The sequence below is a fragment of the Caloenas nicobarica genome, chromosome 1 (genome assembly GCF_036013445.1).
Source record: "Caloenas nicobarica isolate bCalNic1 chromosome 1, bCalNic1.hap1, whole genome shotgun sequence".
NCBI lineage: Eukaryota > Metazoa > Chordata > Aves > Columbiformes > Columbidae > Caloenas > Caloenas nicobarica.
The window spans coordinates 197,905,200-197,925,609 of record NC_088245.1 but is presented as its reverse complement, the minus strand read 5'-3'; the positions used below and the strand labels follow the sequence as shown (position 1 = coordinate 197,925,609).

Below are 20,410 nucleotides of genomic sequence, written 5' to 3'. Positions count from 1 at the left end.
AAGAAACAGGCAGTAGCTGTTTCTCTGAGGACAGGAGATTGTTCATTGCGGCCAGTTTCGTCTGCTACAGCAGCAGAAGTGACTGTTGCAGCCAGTTAAGAAGTGAGAAGCTGTTCCCTCGGGTGGGAAGCAGACTAAAACAAGCCAAATACGTTCATGCAGCTACTACGTTTGTTCTTGGTTTTACTTTTTATGTGCAATTTGCACATAAATCCCCATTCCGGCAGAACAAGCTATTGGCAATTGCAGGTCACCCAGAATACTGGCACAAACATGCAAATTGAGTATAATCATAACTTGTACTGAAGTACTCAGTGGAAGATTGTCTGGGCTGGGAAGAAATTTGCAAGTATTTGATAGAAAAACCTTGAGTGTATTTTATAAATGCATACATGTGTATTTAGAACGTATATTGTGGTCAGCTGTATGGTTTGGTCCTTTTTAAACAATGCTCTGCAGCATGCATATTCGTAGCTGTGTGTATATCTCCCTCCCCCCTGCAGCAGCGTTTTTGTTTTGCAGGTGGTTCCCCTCTCTCAGAGAAGTGGGGTTCTGGAGTGGTGCTCAGGAACAACCCCCATCGGGGAGTTTCTGGTGAACCTCGAAGAGGGAGCTCACAAGAGATACAGGCCAAAAGATTACTCCAGTTATCAGTGTCAGAAAATAATGATGGTGAGTCAAAATAATTAAAGAAAAATATCTGGCTCGTATTCTCTTACACAGAGGGTTGTGGGGGTTTTTTTTAATGTATTAACGGAGAATTATGTAGTATGCTTTTAGTATATAACAATGAATATGACCAGTGGCATGGAATTAATAGATCTTCAAACTAATCTGAATGCAGCCTGGGAAGAGTTTTTACAAAATCAAAAATTGCTAAATGCGGGAAGGATTTGAATACAGCTGAATCTCCAAGAATCTGTGAACTGTTTTCTAGAATATAAATCTTTCGGAATTCCAAAATTATCATTACAGAGACCAAACAGAGTTCAGTATAAAGTTATCTTACAGATTTAATTTATATTGGTCATGCTTCTCATTGCATTGAAAAATCATTTTATTTTCATGAATAAACCAAAATTCTAAATACTAGTTGTTGAAAATAAAAATTTGGTTTTAGAAGGCAGCCGAGATTATTGTAATGTCTTAATTGCCATCAAGCAGTGGGAAGGAATCTGGCTTCTCCTCCACCGGGACAGCCGTGAACCCTCTGTCCCCCACAGTGAGTCAGTTCAGGGAGCTCATCCAAAAAAAGAGTAATTTTACATTAAACTGGCAGAAAAATATCTGTATCATTAGATACAAGCAGGGGAGGGTTCCTTCTTCTGAGGACAGGTGGCTGCTGGGTGGATTCAGCTGGTTTAGTTCAGTTCCACAAACCACCTCACCGTACTTTAAGAAAATAATGAATTGTACTTTGTATCACCGTGATTGTGCAAGGTATTTCCTTTTAAATCTGTGTAGTACTAACGGGACGGAAGTATATTTATTTTGGGCTTTGTGCAGCTTTTGCCTGTGGATGAGTGAGAATGACTTTCTCACAGTGACAGGAGCCATTGGATAAGCAAAGGTAGAAAGTGCAGCGGAACCATCTCCCAGCAAGATGCGTTTACCCGTACAGGCACACAGAACAGATACACTTGCCGAGCCAGAGAAATGGGAGTGTGGTTTTTACATGTAGCCCATGAGTTGTGTATGAAAATATAATTCTATAGTAAAACAGATAGGTAGGTGCATTAATGGTTGCTGTAAAAAAGACATTAATTCCTAGCTCAGAGAGGGAAGGAGTGAGGACAGCATTTCATGGAGGGGAGAGGGATAGAAAGCAGGAATGTGTTTCTTTCAAATGAAGAGGTAATTTCCTTTCAAAGTAGGCAGTCCTGGGGAAAACATTTCTTATTTGTTTAAAGGATGCACAAAGGAAACATTCTGAAGAGAAATACAACATCTTCATGGAAGTTTGTGAGAACTTTCAGCCTGTGTTTCGTTATTTCTGCATGGAAAAATTCCTGGATCCAGCTGTGTGGTTTGAAAAACGATTGGCGTACACCCGCAGTGTGGCTACTTCTTCTATAGGTATTATATTGGATTATTAACATTGGCTTTTTAGATTTTGTGAACAAAGAGTTCACATCATTTCAGAGGTAATGGCTATTCTGCTTTTGTCACATGTCAGAAGAGGGGGGGTAGGGGGCAAAAAATGCCAGCAAGAACACCAACATTTATTCTTATAATTAAGATTTCTGATTAATCCCCCTGCCCTTTCTGTGACAGAAAAACAAAATGAAATTCTGTGTTTCTTTCTTTCAGGTAGTGGTTGGTATTTCTAGATTCTGGTAGTTTTTTTAGTTTCTACCGGACTATTTCTGTTGTTCTGATTTAACATTTATTCATTTCATCTGTAGCCTCAAATATTTTAACTGAGTTGAAAAGTTTAATCTAGTAACAAACCTAATTTTATTGTGCACTCGTTTTTTATCTCTTTTTAAAAAAAAAAGCTGTGAAATTGTTTGGTTAACCCATCTACAGAGAGAAATGGGCAAGTCGTCTGTGAAACAATACACATCTATATGAGAATAACCTTTTTGCTGTTGCATTTGTTAAACATTTTCTGTTTGGATTTGTAGAATGGCATTTACTCTTTACTGGAGTAAGATGTATACATGGGGGAAGAAGTATTCTCACTTTTAATTTGTTTGCACGTCTTACACTGATTCTAGTAATCTTCTCTTTGTTAAATTTTCCCTGGTTTTTATGGCATGTAAATATACCTTTTTATTTTAGTTGGCTACATTCTTGGACTTGGAGACAGACATGTTCAGAATATCTTGATAGATGAACAAACGGCAGAACTAGTGCATATAGATCTGGGTAAGTGGGACAGACGAGAGAATCTTAACTTTTCTTTACTTCAACATTTTTTAAACATTTATCCTTTTATTTAGGGGTTGCTTTTGAGCAAGGTAAAATCCTTCCCACACCAGAGACAGTTCCATTTAGATTAACCAGGGACATTGTGGATGGAATGGGTATTACTGGCGTGGAAGGAGTCTTTAGAAGGTGAGTGGTCCTAAATTGCATAGGGTAAGGAGGAGTGGAGTAATTTTACTTGAGGCATTGTGATTGTTACATGTTAAATAGTTCTGATGCTTGAGAGACGACTCAGATTTCTGCTGATAATATCCAAATATAAATGCTGTCCTAACTCATACACTGTTTTTTATTATATGACGAATTACAAGTTAATTATTGTTCGGCTTTTCATATTTTCCACTAACCAATGGCTTATTGTCACCCTCTTGTGGAATTCAGGGATGGCTCAGTGCTTGCAAAGGCTCCACGGCTAAATTTCATCCTTTGGTATAGACTGCTGATTTTTTTTCCTTCAGAACTGTGTATTTCTTTCAGAGCTGTAGTATGTATTCAGAGCTATTAAGTTTCTTTGAACCATTTTGTTCTGTCTCTTATTTCTGTTTAGTTTTATGTAAGTAATTTGCAGTCTTTTTCCTCTTTTGGATCTTATATTTGATATCACTTTGAAAGTGCGAAATATAAATCCCACAGTAGATTCGAGCTGCAAAACAGAAAAATCCCAAAAGGACTGAGTTTCTGTGAACTTCCGTCATATCTCCTGTGAATGACCCAAGAGAGCCCTAAAATGCAGGACTTTTCTGCCAGTCAAGACGTTAGTGATGTTCATGAACATAGTGCTTGCAAAGCCCAAATTTCATGTCTTTAAAAAAGTACATAGTGTGTTGTCTTAGTAAGATAGCAATTAACAAGTAGTTCCTAATATACCTTTGTCCTGTGAATGAACAGTAACTGCCACTTCTGTTCGAAACATGATGCTGTCAAATTCACATTTTTGTGTTACTTCTGAAATTTTTGTCCCATACATTAATTGTTTGACTCCAGCTGAAGCAAATACAGTATAAAAGGCTCTGGCACAGATGCTGTTTCTGCCTCAGCCAGACTGACTTGTAATGGACAGTATAGGTGTAAGTGCATAAATAAGCCCTCTCAGGACTGGATGTGAACACAGTTAACGTTGCCGTGTGTGTTCTCATCCTGAAGCAGACAGGAGCCTCACCCCTCCTTCACTGGAGCACCTGCCCCATAAGGAAAGCTCCGTATTCCTTCCACAAGCTTAGTTTACTTGGGAGCAAATGTAGGTAACCGCTTCTGTATGTGAAGTCACTGGAGAGATTTCAGGAATCGCTTCATGTCTGGTACCGGATCTGCTCCCTTCACGCTAAGAGACGCTGCCAGGGCTCCCCGGTGTGTTGTGGAGCACCTCTGGCACACACAGTTTCATCCAGCCACACAGTTCTGCCATCGTGAGATGATTAAGGGAGTGGAGCATCTCCCTTATGAGGAAAGGCTGAGGGAGCTGGGTCTCTTTAGCTTGGAGAAGAGGAGACTGAGGGGTGACCTCATCAATGTTTATAAATATATAAAGGGTGGGTGTCACGAGGATGGAGCCAGGCTCTTCTCGGTGACAACCAACAGTAAGACAAGGGGTAATGGGTTCAAGCTGGAACACAAGAGGTTCCACTTAAATTTGAGAAGAAACTTCTTCTCAGTGAGGGTGACAGACACTGGAACAGGCTGCCCAGGGAGGTTGTGGAGTCTCCTTCTCTGGAGACATTCAAAACCCGCCTGGACGCCTTCCTGTGTAACCTCACCTAGGTGTTCCTGCCCTGGCAGGAGGATTGGACTAGATGATCTTTCGAGGTCCCTTCCAATCCCTAACATTCTGTGATTCTGTGATTCTGTGATCGTGGGTGTGCCTCAATGATCAATGTTAACCTGGTGGGTAATTCTGTATACAGAACTGTTTCAGACAGTGAAACGGGTAATCTTTCCCAGCGATGAACTATCCAGTCTCCTTCTGGCCTTACATTTCTAAATTTCTCAATTCTTTTTTTTTCAAAGTTGAAATATCAGAGAGGTTAGTCATATGTTAAAAATTAACCTTTAAGAAGGGTGAAAATATTCATTACTTAAATGATGAAAAAACATTCAATTTTACCAAAAAGAACCTAAAAATACAGTAAAATATTTTCTAGATGCTGTGAGAAAACAATGGCTGTTATGAGAAATTCTCAAGAAGCTTTGCTGACTATTGTAGAGGTAAGCACTTTTTCATTCTTTCTGATAGTAACCTGCCAGAAAATCTTCAGTTTCTTGTCTTTGCCTTTGTATGCATTACTATATGAATATTCATGTAGGGGATTTTTGTTCGATTTGAATGTAGAAGTGTTGGCCGGATTTGTTAACTGATGTAGTCTTCAATAAAATCAAGATCAATTTGCATTTTCTGTGGGCAGTGTCCTTTTCAGGCATAAGCAGTTTTCCCTCTTCAGTATCTAAATGTTTCTAGCCATGGTGCAACAATCCTAGCATGAGTAGTGCTGATTGAATTAAATCTTCTTTGCATAAGTCACAAAGAGGATAATTAATAATTTTTAAAAGCAGCTTATACTATGCATTAAAACCTAATGATATTTAGTGCCTGGAAGTGTATTAAAAAATGATGTTTTCATTGCTGAGATGGGACTGGGTGCAAAACTGAGTCAGGCATGAACAACACAAACACCTGCAAGTGATCAGATGCAGTTTTATTGTTGGCTTGTCTAAGAGGCAATTTTAGCCCAATTCTATTTGATTTAAAAAAAAAAACAAAACACAAAAAAACCAAAACAGACAAACAAAAAATACAACAACAACAAAACCCACAAGCAACCTCCTAATACTGTGGTTAGCGTGAGCATTGCCAGCTGTTCCTGCTCCTGCTAGGGCACTGGACTAGCTGTGGTGAGCAGTTCAAATTAAGCAGAGGTTTATTTACTCTGTAGGTGCTGCTCTACGATCCTCTTTTCGACTGGACCATGAACCCGCTGAAAGCGTTGTATTTGCAGCAGAGACCGGAGGATGAGGCTGACATGAGCTCTACGCTCAATACTGATCCACAAGAATGTAAAAGAAAAGCCAGGTGCGAGATTTTTGTCTTACCGTCTGCACACTCCACTGTTGCCTTGCTTTACTCTTTGCTACCTGACGTGCTCAGGATCCCTGTCCTGATGCTCTTGTTTTTCTTCTTTTATTCTGCCAGCAGTGACGACCAGAGTTTTAACAAAGTGGCTGAGCGTGTTCTGATGAGACTCCAGGAGAAGCTGAAAGGTGTTGAGGAGGGAACAGTGCTCAGTGTCGGGGGGCAGGTGAACCTCCTCATTCAGCAGGCCATGGACCCGAAAAACCTGTGCCGACTCTTTTATGGATGGAAACCCTGGGTGTGACTTGGAAGGATCCAGCATGGTTTTACAAGAAACCTGTTTTTATGCAGGAAGTGTCTTAACATTTCACGTGGGTATTTCACAATTAAAACTTGCATCAGGAGCAACCGTGAAGGCTTATATGTATTCCTATGTGGTGGATATTTGTTGGTGGTTTTTTTTTTCCATAACCTGTTACTGAGAAAACTTTTCTTGTCTGCTTATGATCACCACAGAGTGTAAAACACTAACCAGTGCTTTGGTGTTCCTTGTGCCCTGCAAGGACTGTGCTTGGGCATACTGGGTGCGTTGTGTTCCTAAAGCCTGAGATTCATCACTTTCGTTTGCATGGTAAATAGTTGGAGTCTTGTATAGAATAATTCATATGGTAACATGACCATGTAGAATAGATGATCTAAAAACCAGGAGTCATCAAGTAAGTAGGTAAAGTGCATTTCAAATGGAGGGTTTTACTTGCAAGATAATGCTACAGTGAATGTAAAAGAAAACAAGAGAACCTCATGTTTCATGAATGTGAGGGTTCTTGAGTTTGGGGTTTTTTAGCTCAGTTAAATGGACACTTTGTATAGATACGGACTTTGAGCCAAGTATAATATGGCTGCTTTTTTTCCTGTTGTAAAGAAAATTATGTTGGTATTTTATTTTTATAACATTACTTCAATAGTATAAAGCAATAAAAAATATTTAGCTTTTATAGCTCAGACTTCTTTGACAAAATTGACTGACTGTACCATAAAACTTAGCATACAAGAGATGCTTCTCAAGCAAACAGTCATTCTGTATCTGGACTAAACACTTGTCAGAAACATTGAAGATGTAATTTGAGCACAAAAATCTCATTTTGGTTGCACAGTTTTACAGAAGTCATTGCTCCTTAAATAAAAAGACCTACTATAATTGGATAGTCAATGAATATGGATAATAGAAGAATCCACTCAAATAACAGTCTCACTGGTATATTTAATAAATCTTCCTGAATCATCTGCGTATTTAAAATATGAATAAAATTTGGCATATCCTCACATTATCTTAGTTTATACTTTATGCATTTTTACAGCAATATAAATGAAACATTTCTGTTCTAATTAGCATTTCACTGATTTTTATTTGTACAGTGTTCCCGCAATTTTTATGCTGTATCTTTGTTTTATAAGGTAATGTCAACATAGCAAGATGAGTCTTATGTGTTATGTTTTCATGAATCTGACATAAATTTCTGTTGAACATTGGAATAGAAAACGCATCGTGTTTTTTCTGTGGTGAAGAACTTAATCCAAGAATACAGTGATTTGTTCTCTGAAAAGGAAACTTACCTGGCAGAGCATGCACTCTGGATGTGGATTTTAAAATGACACTTAAGAGAGGGAGAGAAGTCCTACCAAGCAATTACAGAATGGCAGGTGGGAAAGAACTAAACAAAAAGCACCTAAAAGTTGTTATTTTTAAGCACTGATTTAAAAAATCGAGTCATATTTCTGGGTTTTTTTTCTCATGCTTCCTACAGGGGAAATTCTTTAGGCATTTTTTGGGTTATTGAATACTAGAACTCTACCTAATCATATAAATGAATATTAAATAAAAGCTTGGCAGATCCTGTCCTTCCTTGATGAGTTACTGATGCTCCACTAGAATGCTTTCATCTCGCTGGGCTGCAATTTAGATTTTTTTTTTTCTTTTTTTTTACTTACAGCAAACAGTGATATCATTAATATTAATACCATTGTCTCAGGCAAGTCTGACTTCAGAGGAAAGAATTTAATTATTCCTCTGCGATGCTGGTAACTTGGTGTTTCATACCTATATTGTGAACGTCCACACATTTTCATTGTTCAAGCTGAATGAAATGGAAATGAAATTGCACATAAATATTGTAGATGTCATTGAAACCTGCTTACATTATTTGTAAGCTCCTGCAGCAGTGAAACACCAGTTAGCTGCCAAACATATGAAAACAGTTTGAATTATTTACAAACCTTAGAGTCTCCAAAACACTGTCAAAACCAAGGTGACACAATCCTGTTACCGTAAGATCTAATCTAACATTCTTGAGATAATTGTCATCTGTGCAAAGCCTCATGTAGCCAAGTAGTAACCGTCAGAGCCCGTGTTTGCTTTTTGTTCCATTAATGCCTTAAATTTTAAAAGTCAAAATTGGGAAGTGAGTGGTTTGCAAAAATGTACCATCTACAGATACACACTTTCCTTGTGTAAGAGTGGGAAAATAAAATCTGGGTGGAAATGCTGTTTAATTCTGAACAATGGTTTTGTCACAGATGCTACTACAGGTTGGATTACTATTTGAGAGCCTCATCTATATTTACTATATTAGTAAGCTAGAAATATGTGCAGACAAGTCAAGTAGCCTCTTTAGTATTTTTTTTTTCTTGGAATGCATCTTAGTAAAACATTTCCAGTTAGAAAATATAATTTCTAAGAAAAGTGAGCCTGTGATCTAGTGTGAGGGGGAAGAGTTATGGTTATTGTTTGACCCCTGCCCTCGAGCATGCTCCCTAGCCCCTTTCTCATTTAGCAGTGTAGACAGAGATTTGAGTTAAGCAAAATCCAAGATGAATTATATGAGTTTTTAGGGCTTAGAGCTAATGCAGTGCTCCTGTGTTCAGTCAGCTGCCAGAAGTGAAGCAAATGGCCTCAAGCTGAGATGGAATAATCACAGTTTACACATGAGCTGCAAAAGGTACTGAAGTAAACGTTTTCGAAACAGGTTAAAGATAAAAATTCCTGGTGATAAGTGCTAAAAATAGGCATCACTTTGTAATAACTTTTTCAGCTTTCAGTATAAAGCTTGTGCATGAATTCAGCAATCTACTGTCCAGAAGACTCATGCTGTGCATTCTGAAAAGGGAAATTACTGCAAATGTGCTTTAGAGCAGAACTGGATTCCATTGCCATTTGTATTTGTAAACAGCAGAGTCTACCATAAAGCAGCTGACGTTTGCTTTTTCAGTCAGCTTCTGTTGCTGAAATTACAACTCCACCTCACAATGGAGTAGAGCGAAATCTAAGCAAATACTAGCAAAATTACCATCTAGGATTTGTATCCATTCAAAAAATGTTTTCCTCAGAGAAAAGGTGACCTGGCTGGTGCTACATCTGGGCCTGATGTGAAGTCTGCTTCTCTCACATGAAAGGGAATAAAGGGTTTTCTACTCTTAAGTTATGGTGTGGAATCTGAGACAATTCATGTGGATCGTGCTGTGACCTAAGAAACTAGAAGTCTAAACAACACAGTGGAAATGCAATTAAAGATGTAATTTAGACCTTTAAAATTACACAATCTTTACCTATACCTGCCACAAATCTTTATAACACTAATTTAAAACTTAAAAAAATCAAAGCTAGAGACAGTTCTATTTGTTACAGAAATGGAGACAGAAGACAATTAACTTTCCCTAAGACTGCACATCTAACAAGCTAGTTTCTGTAATCATGAAACATCATCTGAAATCAATGCCTTGGGTTTTTTTTACTTAATAATTTCTACTTAATATTGCTCTATTGTTAAAAAAATGTAATTTCTCACAAAATCAGTTTGTTGGCCATTTTTTTTCCAGATGGCAGGGCAAGTCCTGAATTACATCATACAATTTCAATTGTGTAAGTGTAAATGAGAAAACAATCTGGCTCAGTATATGAGGTTGTTTGGGGTTTTTTTTTTGACTTGCCTCACTACCTTAATCAGTTGCTAATGTATGTTAACACACCTATACATTGCATAATACGTAAGGAGATCATACACACTAAAAGCCCCTTGGCTATGTCAAAACACAGAAACTGAGGCCGAACTGATGCTTTGTCAGTGCACAGCAGTCCTACCGGTGTAATTAAAACCAGTTTTAAGTCAATTTATTGAGGTCTGTGAAAACCACTGTGGATGCAAACTGCCATGGGACACACATCTGTTGATAATTATCTCTTATCTGTTTATCTTATTTCTGTCATTTGCACACAAGGTCGTTTAAAGCAACGACAAGAGTTACTGTTTCAAGGTAGACGTTACATACAGAAAGATAATCACAGACCTTTGCGACTGTGGTTCTCCTCAGGATATACAACGATTACTCAAAGCAGAAGTGTTCGATCATCATTCAGTTCCAAATTACCATCTTTATGTAAAACGCAGAGAAAGCTTGTGGGCTTCCCATGTGCTCGGTTCCCACTGGCCTTCTCAACCACTTTCTTTCTCACTCCTACAGTATTTTTTGAGTCTTAGTTCTAAGGACTTTGATATATCCTTTTTTTAATGTCAAAAGCCCTTCTGGATGTGGCTTTCAGCCTGTCTCTCCCGTACTTCACCCATTGTTTCCTGTTTTCATCACAGCATCTGCATTACAGATGTGGCTGAGGGGGCTTCTTATAGTTTGCTGCTGTGAAAGAACAACTCATCACTTAATTACAGGCACGCTTGATGCTTTTAAAGTTAAATAATGCTCTAAGTAAAGTAATTACATGTCTGTAAAATATTTTTAATAAATTGATGATATAAAAAAAAAAGATTTTTACATCTTTATCCTATTATATTGTCCAATTATTCTTTATTAGAAATATGTGTCAGTAAGCAAGTGGTTCATTTGAGTATACACTGAGGAACTTAATGGATTTCTTAGCTACAGAAGGAGGCTCTTACAACATGTTCTGTATATAAAACAAGTAATTTACTTAAAATGCTGGCTGCCACAGTGCATTTAACATTTCCAATTTATGAATAACTCATTATTTTGATATTAGTATTCCAAGTCTCTCTATGAACTAATTTGAATTTACTGAAAAAACACTTTTTCGTCCACTAGGAAGAAAATCAGGGCTTCCTTTTGTAGGGTGCTCTATTTTTTTTAGGGTCTGAGGGAGATTTATCCTTGTGGAATAATATGAACAAGGCACTTTTTCTGAAAGATTCATGAGAGTACTCCTACATACTGATCTCTGGCCTTTACGACTTTTTCTTTTTTTGCTATGTGCAAGAAGACAGACATTTCCTAATACTGGAAGTACTAAATACAGACAGAAGTGCTGCAAAGAATCGCATTTGCCTTAAGTACGGTCAAGAATAAAATAAACTTAATTCTAAAATACATTAAGTAAACATGCAGTTGTGTTTCAACTTTGCTTAACAAAACCACACACCAACAGTAAGAGACAACAATAAATTAAAACCTCATTACATCATCCCAAGAGCTGATAAAATGTTATAGCTTAAAACTAATTTCCTCAGAGTAGTTCAGAAGTATAGATCAAGTATAGAGAAACCCTGGCGACTGCAGCAGCTGCTTATTTTGGAGCGTGCTCTAATGGGCTGTGATGGCTTTGGGATTCAGTTGACTGGATGCCAACATATTGCTGCAGAGGAGGGTTCACAGCAGTAATTGCATTTGATGCAATACTTCACTGTGGAAAGGAGGTTTCCGTAGATAGTGTCAACCTGCATGATAAGAGTGACTGGTATTGGCTTTTTTTCTCAAAGCTGAACAACACGTGAGTCATGATTGACAATGAGGAGTCCAACACAAACTATTTGCCTTTCACATACGTACTTTCATCTGAAGTTCTAACTCATGGCACAAATGGTACACGGATGTTTTATCTAGAATATTATGAAATGGTTCTGTAATTCCTACCTACATGCTCTTTCCTTACTTCATGCTAACTCCTACTAAAGGGGATCATCTCATAAATAATGAATTAACTTTTCGCCCTGGCATCTACAGTACAGCTTGAACACAAGTCTAAGCAGCGTCTAATGCTTCCTTAGCCTCATGTATAATTGATGTGAGGTATGCTAATGATCCCTTGTTCATAACGCAATATTAAATAAGGAGGAGGAGTTCTGGAACAGAAACCTAATAATTACAGAAACAGAAATTTAGTAAAAATGCAAGACAGATGGACAATAATTTTGGCAACCAAATAGCTTCCTTCCAGCAATTACAGGTGTTGTAGCCATAATTCTTAATTCTTCAATAAATACCTTTACATAGGACTATGTTATTTCAAGTTATTAAAATATCAGATAGCAAGAGGCAAGTATTTTATGCCTAAATCCAAGCAGACACGTGGGCCAAGACATTTCAAGCAGAAGAATATATAAGCATTCCATACCATTTTTCAAATCTCACTGTAGTATCTAAGTCAGAAGCCTACGCACCACAGGCTCGCTCTGTAGTTGCCAGAGCTAGAAAGATACTTCCCCAGAGCAATGTTACAACAGCTAGAATATTAATTGGCATACAGAGATAACCATTTCTTCCTGTTCACTACACAGGGACCTGGAACAACTATGCTCCTTGTTGATGTGTCTCGGTTAAGTCACCAAAGACAGGTGGAATACATCTGGCCTCTAGAGGTCTGCCATAAAGAAGAGATTCCACTGAAATCAACGGAAAAAAATTAAGATTAAAACAGTTGTGCTCTTAGTAAGAGCAGACCACCCACAAATCTCCGAGTCAATAAGACTGACAAGTGCTTAGGACTGCAGAGATTGTGCATTTAGGAATCTAGTTTTATCCACCTTGACCTGTCTAGCTGAATACACTTAATGTATGCAAATATAGCTAATACTTTCATGCAGTGGCAATTTTGTGCATCCAGGAGGAATATCACAGTGAGTATCAGGTACTGTAAAATAGTACCTCCAGCTCCTAGTCTGAATTTGATGAAAGCACCTGCTGCAACAGCTAGCAACTCTGTCTGCATGCAGAAAAATAATGATCTAAAATACTTCCATTCTACTGAGAAATCAAGTCACAAACGGTATATTACCACGAATACTCTGTTTCACTTACTTGGTGGTACTTGCAGAAACAGAGTCTTGATAAGTTTAAAGTCCTTAACTAGAGGAACTAGAAAACATGCAAACCATAATGAGGTTTCTAGCAAACAGACAAAGCTGCTTAAAGAATAAACCATTTGCATTCTCCCAGGAATAAGCAAAGGAAGTCAAGTTGCCCTGTAAATATTTTTATAATTATCAAACAGCTTTCAAGTGGCTTGTAAGAAATGAGTTCCAGTGCGTTATAATTACTTCTGAAAGCTGACTTCTGTGTGCTTGGCCTCTTCCTTTCTTTCTTCAGTTCTGTTTTGTTTGTCTCGTCTTTGATGTTCAGCTTTGTTTTCCCTTGGATCATAGTTTCAGTTGTTTTCAAGTTCACAGCACATCCTTAACTGTGGGACCCAGCAAAGACTGGGGGCAATCAAGAATACTGTTTGATTTGTGTTACTGTAATGAGCCTTGTTTTACAAGAGTATGCCACAAATACAAAACAGTGAGACAAACCACTAGTAGAATGTAAGTATCTGACTTTGCACTGTACTAACTTGCACAGCCGTGATCTCCTGAGGGCAAATACATTTCACCAGAAGAGGAGGGTCTGGTCCTCTCAAACTTGTCAGTTCCATGTTGTATTGAAATTGATGCACGTCCTCTAGAGAAGTACAAATACACCAAAAAGCCATAATCTTTGTATTTTACAGTTTTGGAAAAAAACTGCAAACAGATTTTCCCATGTCCAATCTTACAGAATTTAAGAATCACAGTCTTTGAAATGGTCTAATAAATTGTATTCATATACGAGAAACTGAACACATTGTTAGAAGAAATAGTTTATTTCAATATTAGAATAAGCTAATAGTGAATGAGCTTTAAGAGAGAAATGCAAATTGGTATAAAGTTCAGTCCTACATTCATTACTTAGAAAGAATGTTGCGATAGAGCATCTATATCCCTCAATTTTTTTGTCCTGAGTAAAACTCAGCTCTTCTTCTCCACCTCAGATTTACAGAGCTACTCCTAAAAATAATGTTTTAATCCTACCCAATTTTATTATATTTTTTTATAAAATCAGATTTGCATATCCAGTTCCTTCCTTGAATTATTTTCTAGCCATCAGTAACTTCTCGTGACTCTTGAAGAACCCTTTCCTCCAGCCACGCAGCGCTGTCCTCCTGATGAGGGCTGTCCCTCTGGACCTGAAATCCCTGTATTGGGTCCTTCACCACACACTATGGGCTATGACAAAAAGGAGAGTATGTAACACCATAAACCCCACTGATCCATGGGCTGATCTGTGTCTACTGGTAGAAGAGCAGCGATATTCTGGAACGCCGCAGTGCAGCACGTTAAGGTACCCGACCTGAGCTTCCAGGTTATTTTCGTCTCCTCCTTGATGCTTGTCAATGAGTTCTTAGCAATGGATAATGCCAAAACCAATGGTATTTTGTAATTCTGTAAGGACCTTGAGATCTGCCATGGGAGGGAAAGTAGCTTAAAAACTGACGTTAAACTCAAAGGTACTAAGTAGAAGGTAGAGTAGGTGATTCCAGACAGCTTTCAATAGGACATCTGCTCCATGTATTCTGTCTCATAATGACCGATAATCCAAAGACAGCAAGGCGAGACTGACACTGCAGGCAGAGGACACAAATTCCTAAGTAATAACAGAGGATACAAGTATAATTGATGCATTACAGTTATTTGTTGAATAAGCCAGCAGGTGGGACAGGTCCTCATTTATAGAAGAACGACCTCTGTAAGTATATGACCCTGAAGGAAAAAAAACAACCAAACAAAAAAGTTTATAAACAGAAGTGCATGAAAGGAAACAAGCAGGGATAACAGAAGACAAAGTGGGAGGGAGCAGGTCTGTGAATAGCCTTTCACTAAAGCTGATCCAGAAAATAGACTCAGGCATCATTAGACAGCAGAAAGGAGACGAGTGGTGGGCCTGAGGCTGAAGAGGATACCAGTGAGAGCTGGGAATAATTCTGTGATCGTCCTTAAGATTGGGATACACGGTCACTCGCCATGGCTACACATACAATTAAACTAGTTTGGCTGTGCACATGACTTGCATTTTTAAGTGTTTTAAGGATTCCAACTGATAGAAAGATCTGCAGAATAAAATCTTGATTTCTTGAGAAGACGAATGGGGTATACATTTCTTAGTAGAGGAAGGAAAAGAACTACTTAAGTCAAATAGAATTAGTGCTAAAACCAGCAATAAAGCTAAGAAGCAAGAAAAAAGATGCTTAAATTGAAAATCAATAGTAGTTCCTGGAAGACTTAAGCACTAGACTGGGAAAAGTATCTAGTAATAAAAAATTATCAGAGGCACAAAAAGCATAAGGGACTCTCAGATGTCTAATTACTATGATTCCGAGCCTCATAAAACAGAACATACTCTCTATTATCTCTGAAGCACCATAAAAGATACACCCTCTGGTTAAAAGAAAATGTTATCAATGTTTCTGCTTCAGCAGGATTCATCACATGCACTGATTAAATTACTAATGATCTTTTCTCTTTTTGACGCATAAACTCAATTTCTATTGTTGCTAATGAGGTTACACATTTTCAGCCAGCGGAGAACAGCCCTGTCGGTGATGATACCTACACAAAACTCATATCAGAGGCAGAAAAAGAGAACAAGGGTTTATGTGAGGAAAGACACAAGATTTTCTACTATGTGTAAACATCTCCACAACAAACCATCTGAAAATTAAATGCAGAAAATTATCCAAAATGCTAATGAGATGGCCTGCACGCTGAGTCAGTATTTCTTGTTGCCTTCTGGCTAAAGACATTGCCTGTCACCATCTGCGTATCCTGATACCGAAATGTCATCAAAAAGACTCCTTATTACTATTTTGAAAGTGTTAAAAAGCAGACATTCTTTATTGTGGCATGCTGGGCGCTTGGAGGATCCTTTCCCTAATCGAGCGCACCTATCGTTTCAGTTTCCCAGCATTTGTTACACATGCTGATCACGTATTAGTTTCTACCGCTTAGCCCATGCAGTAAACATGGGATTTTTTTACATAGTTACACCTCTTATTAAAAGTCCTTTTTGGTATTCCAGGGTCTTCAACATTGGTCTCTGGTGGTCTTCTTTATCTGGCGCCCCCAAAGCTATAGATGGCTGGTCCTCAACCCTGTTATAGAGTATGCACGTTGTCGTCTTGTTGTACAACTAAACCACAAAAGTCACATAGTTCTGCTTTATCTTCTTAACTGATGCTGAGAACATCCCGTTTGCTTAGGTGGCACTGTGTCTGGTTTCTGTATGTCTATTGTTCCTTAAAGATCAACAGCTTCCCACCTCAGGGCTTCTTATCAATCCGGCTTTGGGAGGTATTTCTAGACAACAGATTTATTTTACCTTTCTACTCATTTTTCTTCTGTCTTTGTATATGGTAGAGTCCCAATCAGATTTTAACAAAAATAAAACCACCTCATCTATAAAACAGCTTGCTTCCCAAAACATATTGGTTTAAGAAAGCCCTAAGAGGAAAAGTGATTAAGATCCATGGCTCCCACCTCTCATTTTGCTCTGTAGTTTTGAGTACGCAAAAGGTGGTGCTTTTAAAAATGTTTTCATTGTATTAAAAGCTCAGAATTTACTGAAAAATCCCACGGCTGTCCACTCAACTCACCCTTGTTTATCAAACATGGTACTCCCTTCAGAAATCTTGACAGCTTCCAGTAAGACCAAAGAAACGATGAAACCTCCATTTTACCTTTCTGGATAAAATTAGGAGAGACTCAAGAAATTTGTGCGCCAAAGAGAGCTGTGAGGACATAAAGACAACTGTTCCATAAAATGAGTCACCGTGAAACGCAACTTCTGTGTGTTTATGGCCCTTGGAAAGACAGACTGCAAAGGAATCGCAGTGTGCTGCGGGTGCCAGGGGCAGAACAGGCGCTTCCCCTTCCTTGGCAAGTTCTTAAGCATCTACCGAAGTGAGGTGACAGTATTGAGGGCTTTTCATTACTCTGTTGACTTCTGCCAACAGAAGCAGCAAAAAGGTGGTGGCGTAGTGGTGTGGGGTTTTCTTTTTTTTTGGTTTGGTTTGGTCTTTTTTTGTTGTTGTTTTGGGGTTTTTGTGGTTGGAGCGGGGGGTGGGGTGTTTTTTTGTTGTTTGGTTTTGGTTTTGTTTATTTTTTTAAATTTCATATTTGTTTTGTATGATACTTCTATTACTGAATAGTTTAAGAGTTTAAATTATAAGAACATTCAGGAGGGGAAACGCTGGTGAGTATCCTCCCGATCAGATGTCTAATTTCTTAAATAATAATATAAGAGGGAAATAATACCCACTGGTAACAAGGTAAGTTCTGTCACCGATTTCAAGGACAGCTGAAGACATGCAATTGAATCTATCAATCCCTTTGTAAAAGGATATGTATATATGTACGTCTCTTTGTATTTTTATGCAACGTCCATCACCTTGGTAAGTAGCAGAATCTGTTTCTTAAATCACAGATTACTGGATAACCTAAACAATCCCTTTATTTCTGGATAGCCTAAATTGTCCCGTCAGATATGACAGCAGCATGTGTACTACTTTTACTTCATTTGTCAATGATATGAAGACCTGATAGATGACTTTTCATCTTCACACTGTAGATCCAGTCGCAGGTAATGGGAATTTTTAAATTAATCAGGAAAAAAAAGATACTTTATTTCATCTTGATTTATTAATCCTTCTTATCATGTAGGATATCATCCTGTATTATTTATTTTATCGAGAGCAAAAATCCTCCAAGAATATGTTAAAATAAATATTTAAAATATGGTTAATGCTATCAGCTAGATAGATAAAATCAGACAGACAAAAGAGAAGGAAAGAATGTGTGTACTGATTAAGCCAGGAGATACTATTTCACCAAAACTTTTGCCTTTTATGTAACAACAAGATTCAAAATCCTTGAATGAAGCATAGGACATAAAACACAAGAAGAAACCCACCCTAGATTTACTGATGACATTGCAACTTGGTTTCAAAAAGACTTCTAAGCAGCGATCAAAAAGCTGTGTAAGCAACATGGATTCTGTTAGAAAGTAGGCCCAGCTATGCCAGCTCACAAGATAGCTTTAGAAGAGTGCTCAGGCCAGTTTTAAGAGCCAGAGGCCTTAATCTTCATCAGTACCCCGAATTAAAATTTATTACAGAAAGTAATGGCATGTAATTTCATACTGAATTAAAATGCAAAGCTAAATCCAGACAAGTATTAGTTTAACAACATAGGAAGAATACAAATGTATGTATGTTATTACACAAACAGGTAGCTATAAAGGTGAATACGTGACATTGTTCATTGGAAGAATGGAAGAGACCCTATAGTAAGGGCTAAGCTAACTGAAAATAGAGGGGCTGGTTTCTCTCCTGTGAGTGAATTCTGCTTGGTCACAGGGAAATGCCAGGAGAGGTGCCGTGGCTCTCCGACCCCAAGACGCTCACTGAGGAGCATCTGCCAGCTCCCTGCCAGGAGCGAGTGTTCCCGTGGAGTTGGAGCACTAATTTTGCCACTCAGGATTTGTTTTCTTTGCTTGTTTTCTTTCCCAAAGAAAAGTCTGTCTCAGCAGTCAATGGACAGTTGATTCTTCATGAATTGATGGTTTTTCAGGAAGGCAAAATGGAGAAACTTTATAGGTTTTGATTCAATCCGATATACAATATTTCTTGTGTGGAAGAGAGCCTTAGCTTAGTTCTTTCTGGGCAGTATCAGAATATATTTATTTATTCAGAAAATTTTTATTTCCCATTAATTCACTGAGCTACAGGAAAGATATCTTAACCATTTATTAATTTGGGATAACATAGCATATTGATCCACTTCAAAAAGTAGAAAAATAATAAAATGGTTAAGTAACACACTTTTGCAGTAAAAGCCAAACCATTTCAAGTGAGAAGCCCCAGAAAAATGTCTGAATTTGTTCACTTAATGTCCTGGTTTTGGTTAAAACAAGACAAATTCTCTTTTAGTGAATTTTCCTTTCAACTAAGTTCTTCTGAGTAACTGCACTTTTCTGAAGTTGGCTGCATGTTTTCGAGATGCTGTTTGCTGGAGCTGATAACGGCAGAAATGGTATGCAGAAAGTTCCAGGTTTAGACTTATTGCTGTGGCGTCCAAGGTTGCTGATCCATTTTGTACGTTCCGTAAGTGAGAGGGGTGTACTCCAGGGAGGGGTGGACAGAACAGGTGACCAGAATTGACCAACAACCTGTGCAGTAATGACCATACTCCAGTCCACCCCTCGATCACGAGCCCATTTATATGTTGCATCTCTTCCTTGATGACCTGAAGCATCATGGGCCCACTGAGCTATGTTGAGTTACTTAAGTGACGGGTATCATTACATATTTTCTCTTTTTCTATAGAACTGAGAATTCCTTAGGAATAGACCATTTTATTCTCAGAAACATATAGGAGACTACAATCTTACGTGATGTAATTTTCAAGCACCAATTTTATGAGTTCAGTGAGAGTTTGTGTTGCTCCTGCTGCCCTTAAAATGACATTGTTTATCAGCCACGTTCATTAGGCTCTTTATATGCGGGCATAGATTGTTAAAATAGCACTTAATGGTGTAAAAATAAGAAATAAACATAACTGGCAAGCAATAAAACTTTATTCTCCATAACTCTGCCGATTTTGCGTCTCATTTCTTACTTGCTTTAGGTTTTTGCCTAGTCTTGACCAATGGTGGAGTGATTCAAGGGAAATGATTTAGGGGACAACTTGTCAAGTTATCAAGTCCCTAGAAATGTGAAATTGCTTAGGGAGTCTTAGAAGTTGTCCTGTGTCTCAAGCCCAAAGATATTCAAGCTGATTTTTCATTTGCCTATGAACAGTAGGTGCTTTTCCTTCACTTAATTTTTTCCTTGCAGGTAACCTTCTAGAACTCATTTTTTGTTACAAACATGAATGCACCCAGCAAAAATCCTGTGCCGTTTAATGGGACCAGAATTTGGCCTTTCTATGCGAATATTGTTTGTATTCCTCATCAGAAGTTATTTTATAATGGCTTCCTTAACAAGATAATCCATCAAGGAACTGATGACAACTGCACCTAGTAACCTACTTAACAGATCCAGTTTGACAACTATTACACATTAGTGCATGTCATCAAAGCAGGGTGTAACTTAATATTAAATTAATATAGCAAACACATTTGATAGTGGACCGTAGTTGCCTGAGAAGGTTGAAAGTGATAACTTAGGAGCAGAAGAATTGTTTGGCTTTGGAGTGATCCTGTCTGGTGACTGGAATGGAGAAAATAGCTATTGTTTATGAGGGCAGTTCAATCATCAGATTGAAG

The 20,410-nt window shown here is 38.1% G+C and overlaps 1 protein-coding gene across 3 annotated transcripts in view; it reads left to right on the top strand.

Annotated features, from left to right (window-relative positions):
• Nucleotides 1-7,306, top strand: part of ATM (ATM serine/threonine kinase) — a 69,466-nt gene extending 62,160 nt beyond the window's left edge. For 2 of the 3 annotated variants that reach the window (XM_065639584.1, XM_065639604.1), the window contains 7 exons: nt 523-672; nt 1,911-2,076; nt 2,785-2,871; nt 2,946-3,060; nt 5,070-5,133; nt 5,859-5,995; nt 6,116-7,306. In XM_065639584.1, coding sequence (XP_065495656.1) covers nt 523-672; nt 1,911-2,076; nt 2,785-2,871; nt 2,946-3,060; nt 5,070-5,133; nt 5,859-5,995; nt 6,116-6,299 — 903 coding nt within the window. In that variant the 3' untranslated portion in view covers nt 6,300-7,306. The remainder of the gene's footprint in view (nt 1-522; nt 673-1,910; nt 2,077-2,784; nt 2,872-2,945; nt 3,061-5,069; nt 5,134-5,858; nt 5,996-6,115) is intronic. The other variant, XM_065639595.1, reaches the window with a different exon arrangement.
• Nucleotides 7,307-20,410: the final 13,104 nt, after the last annotated feature.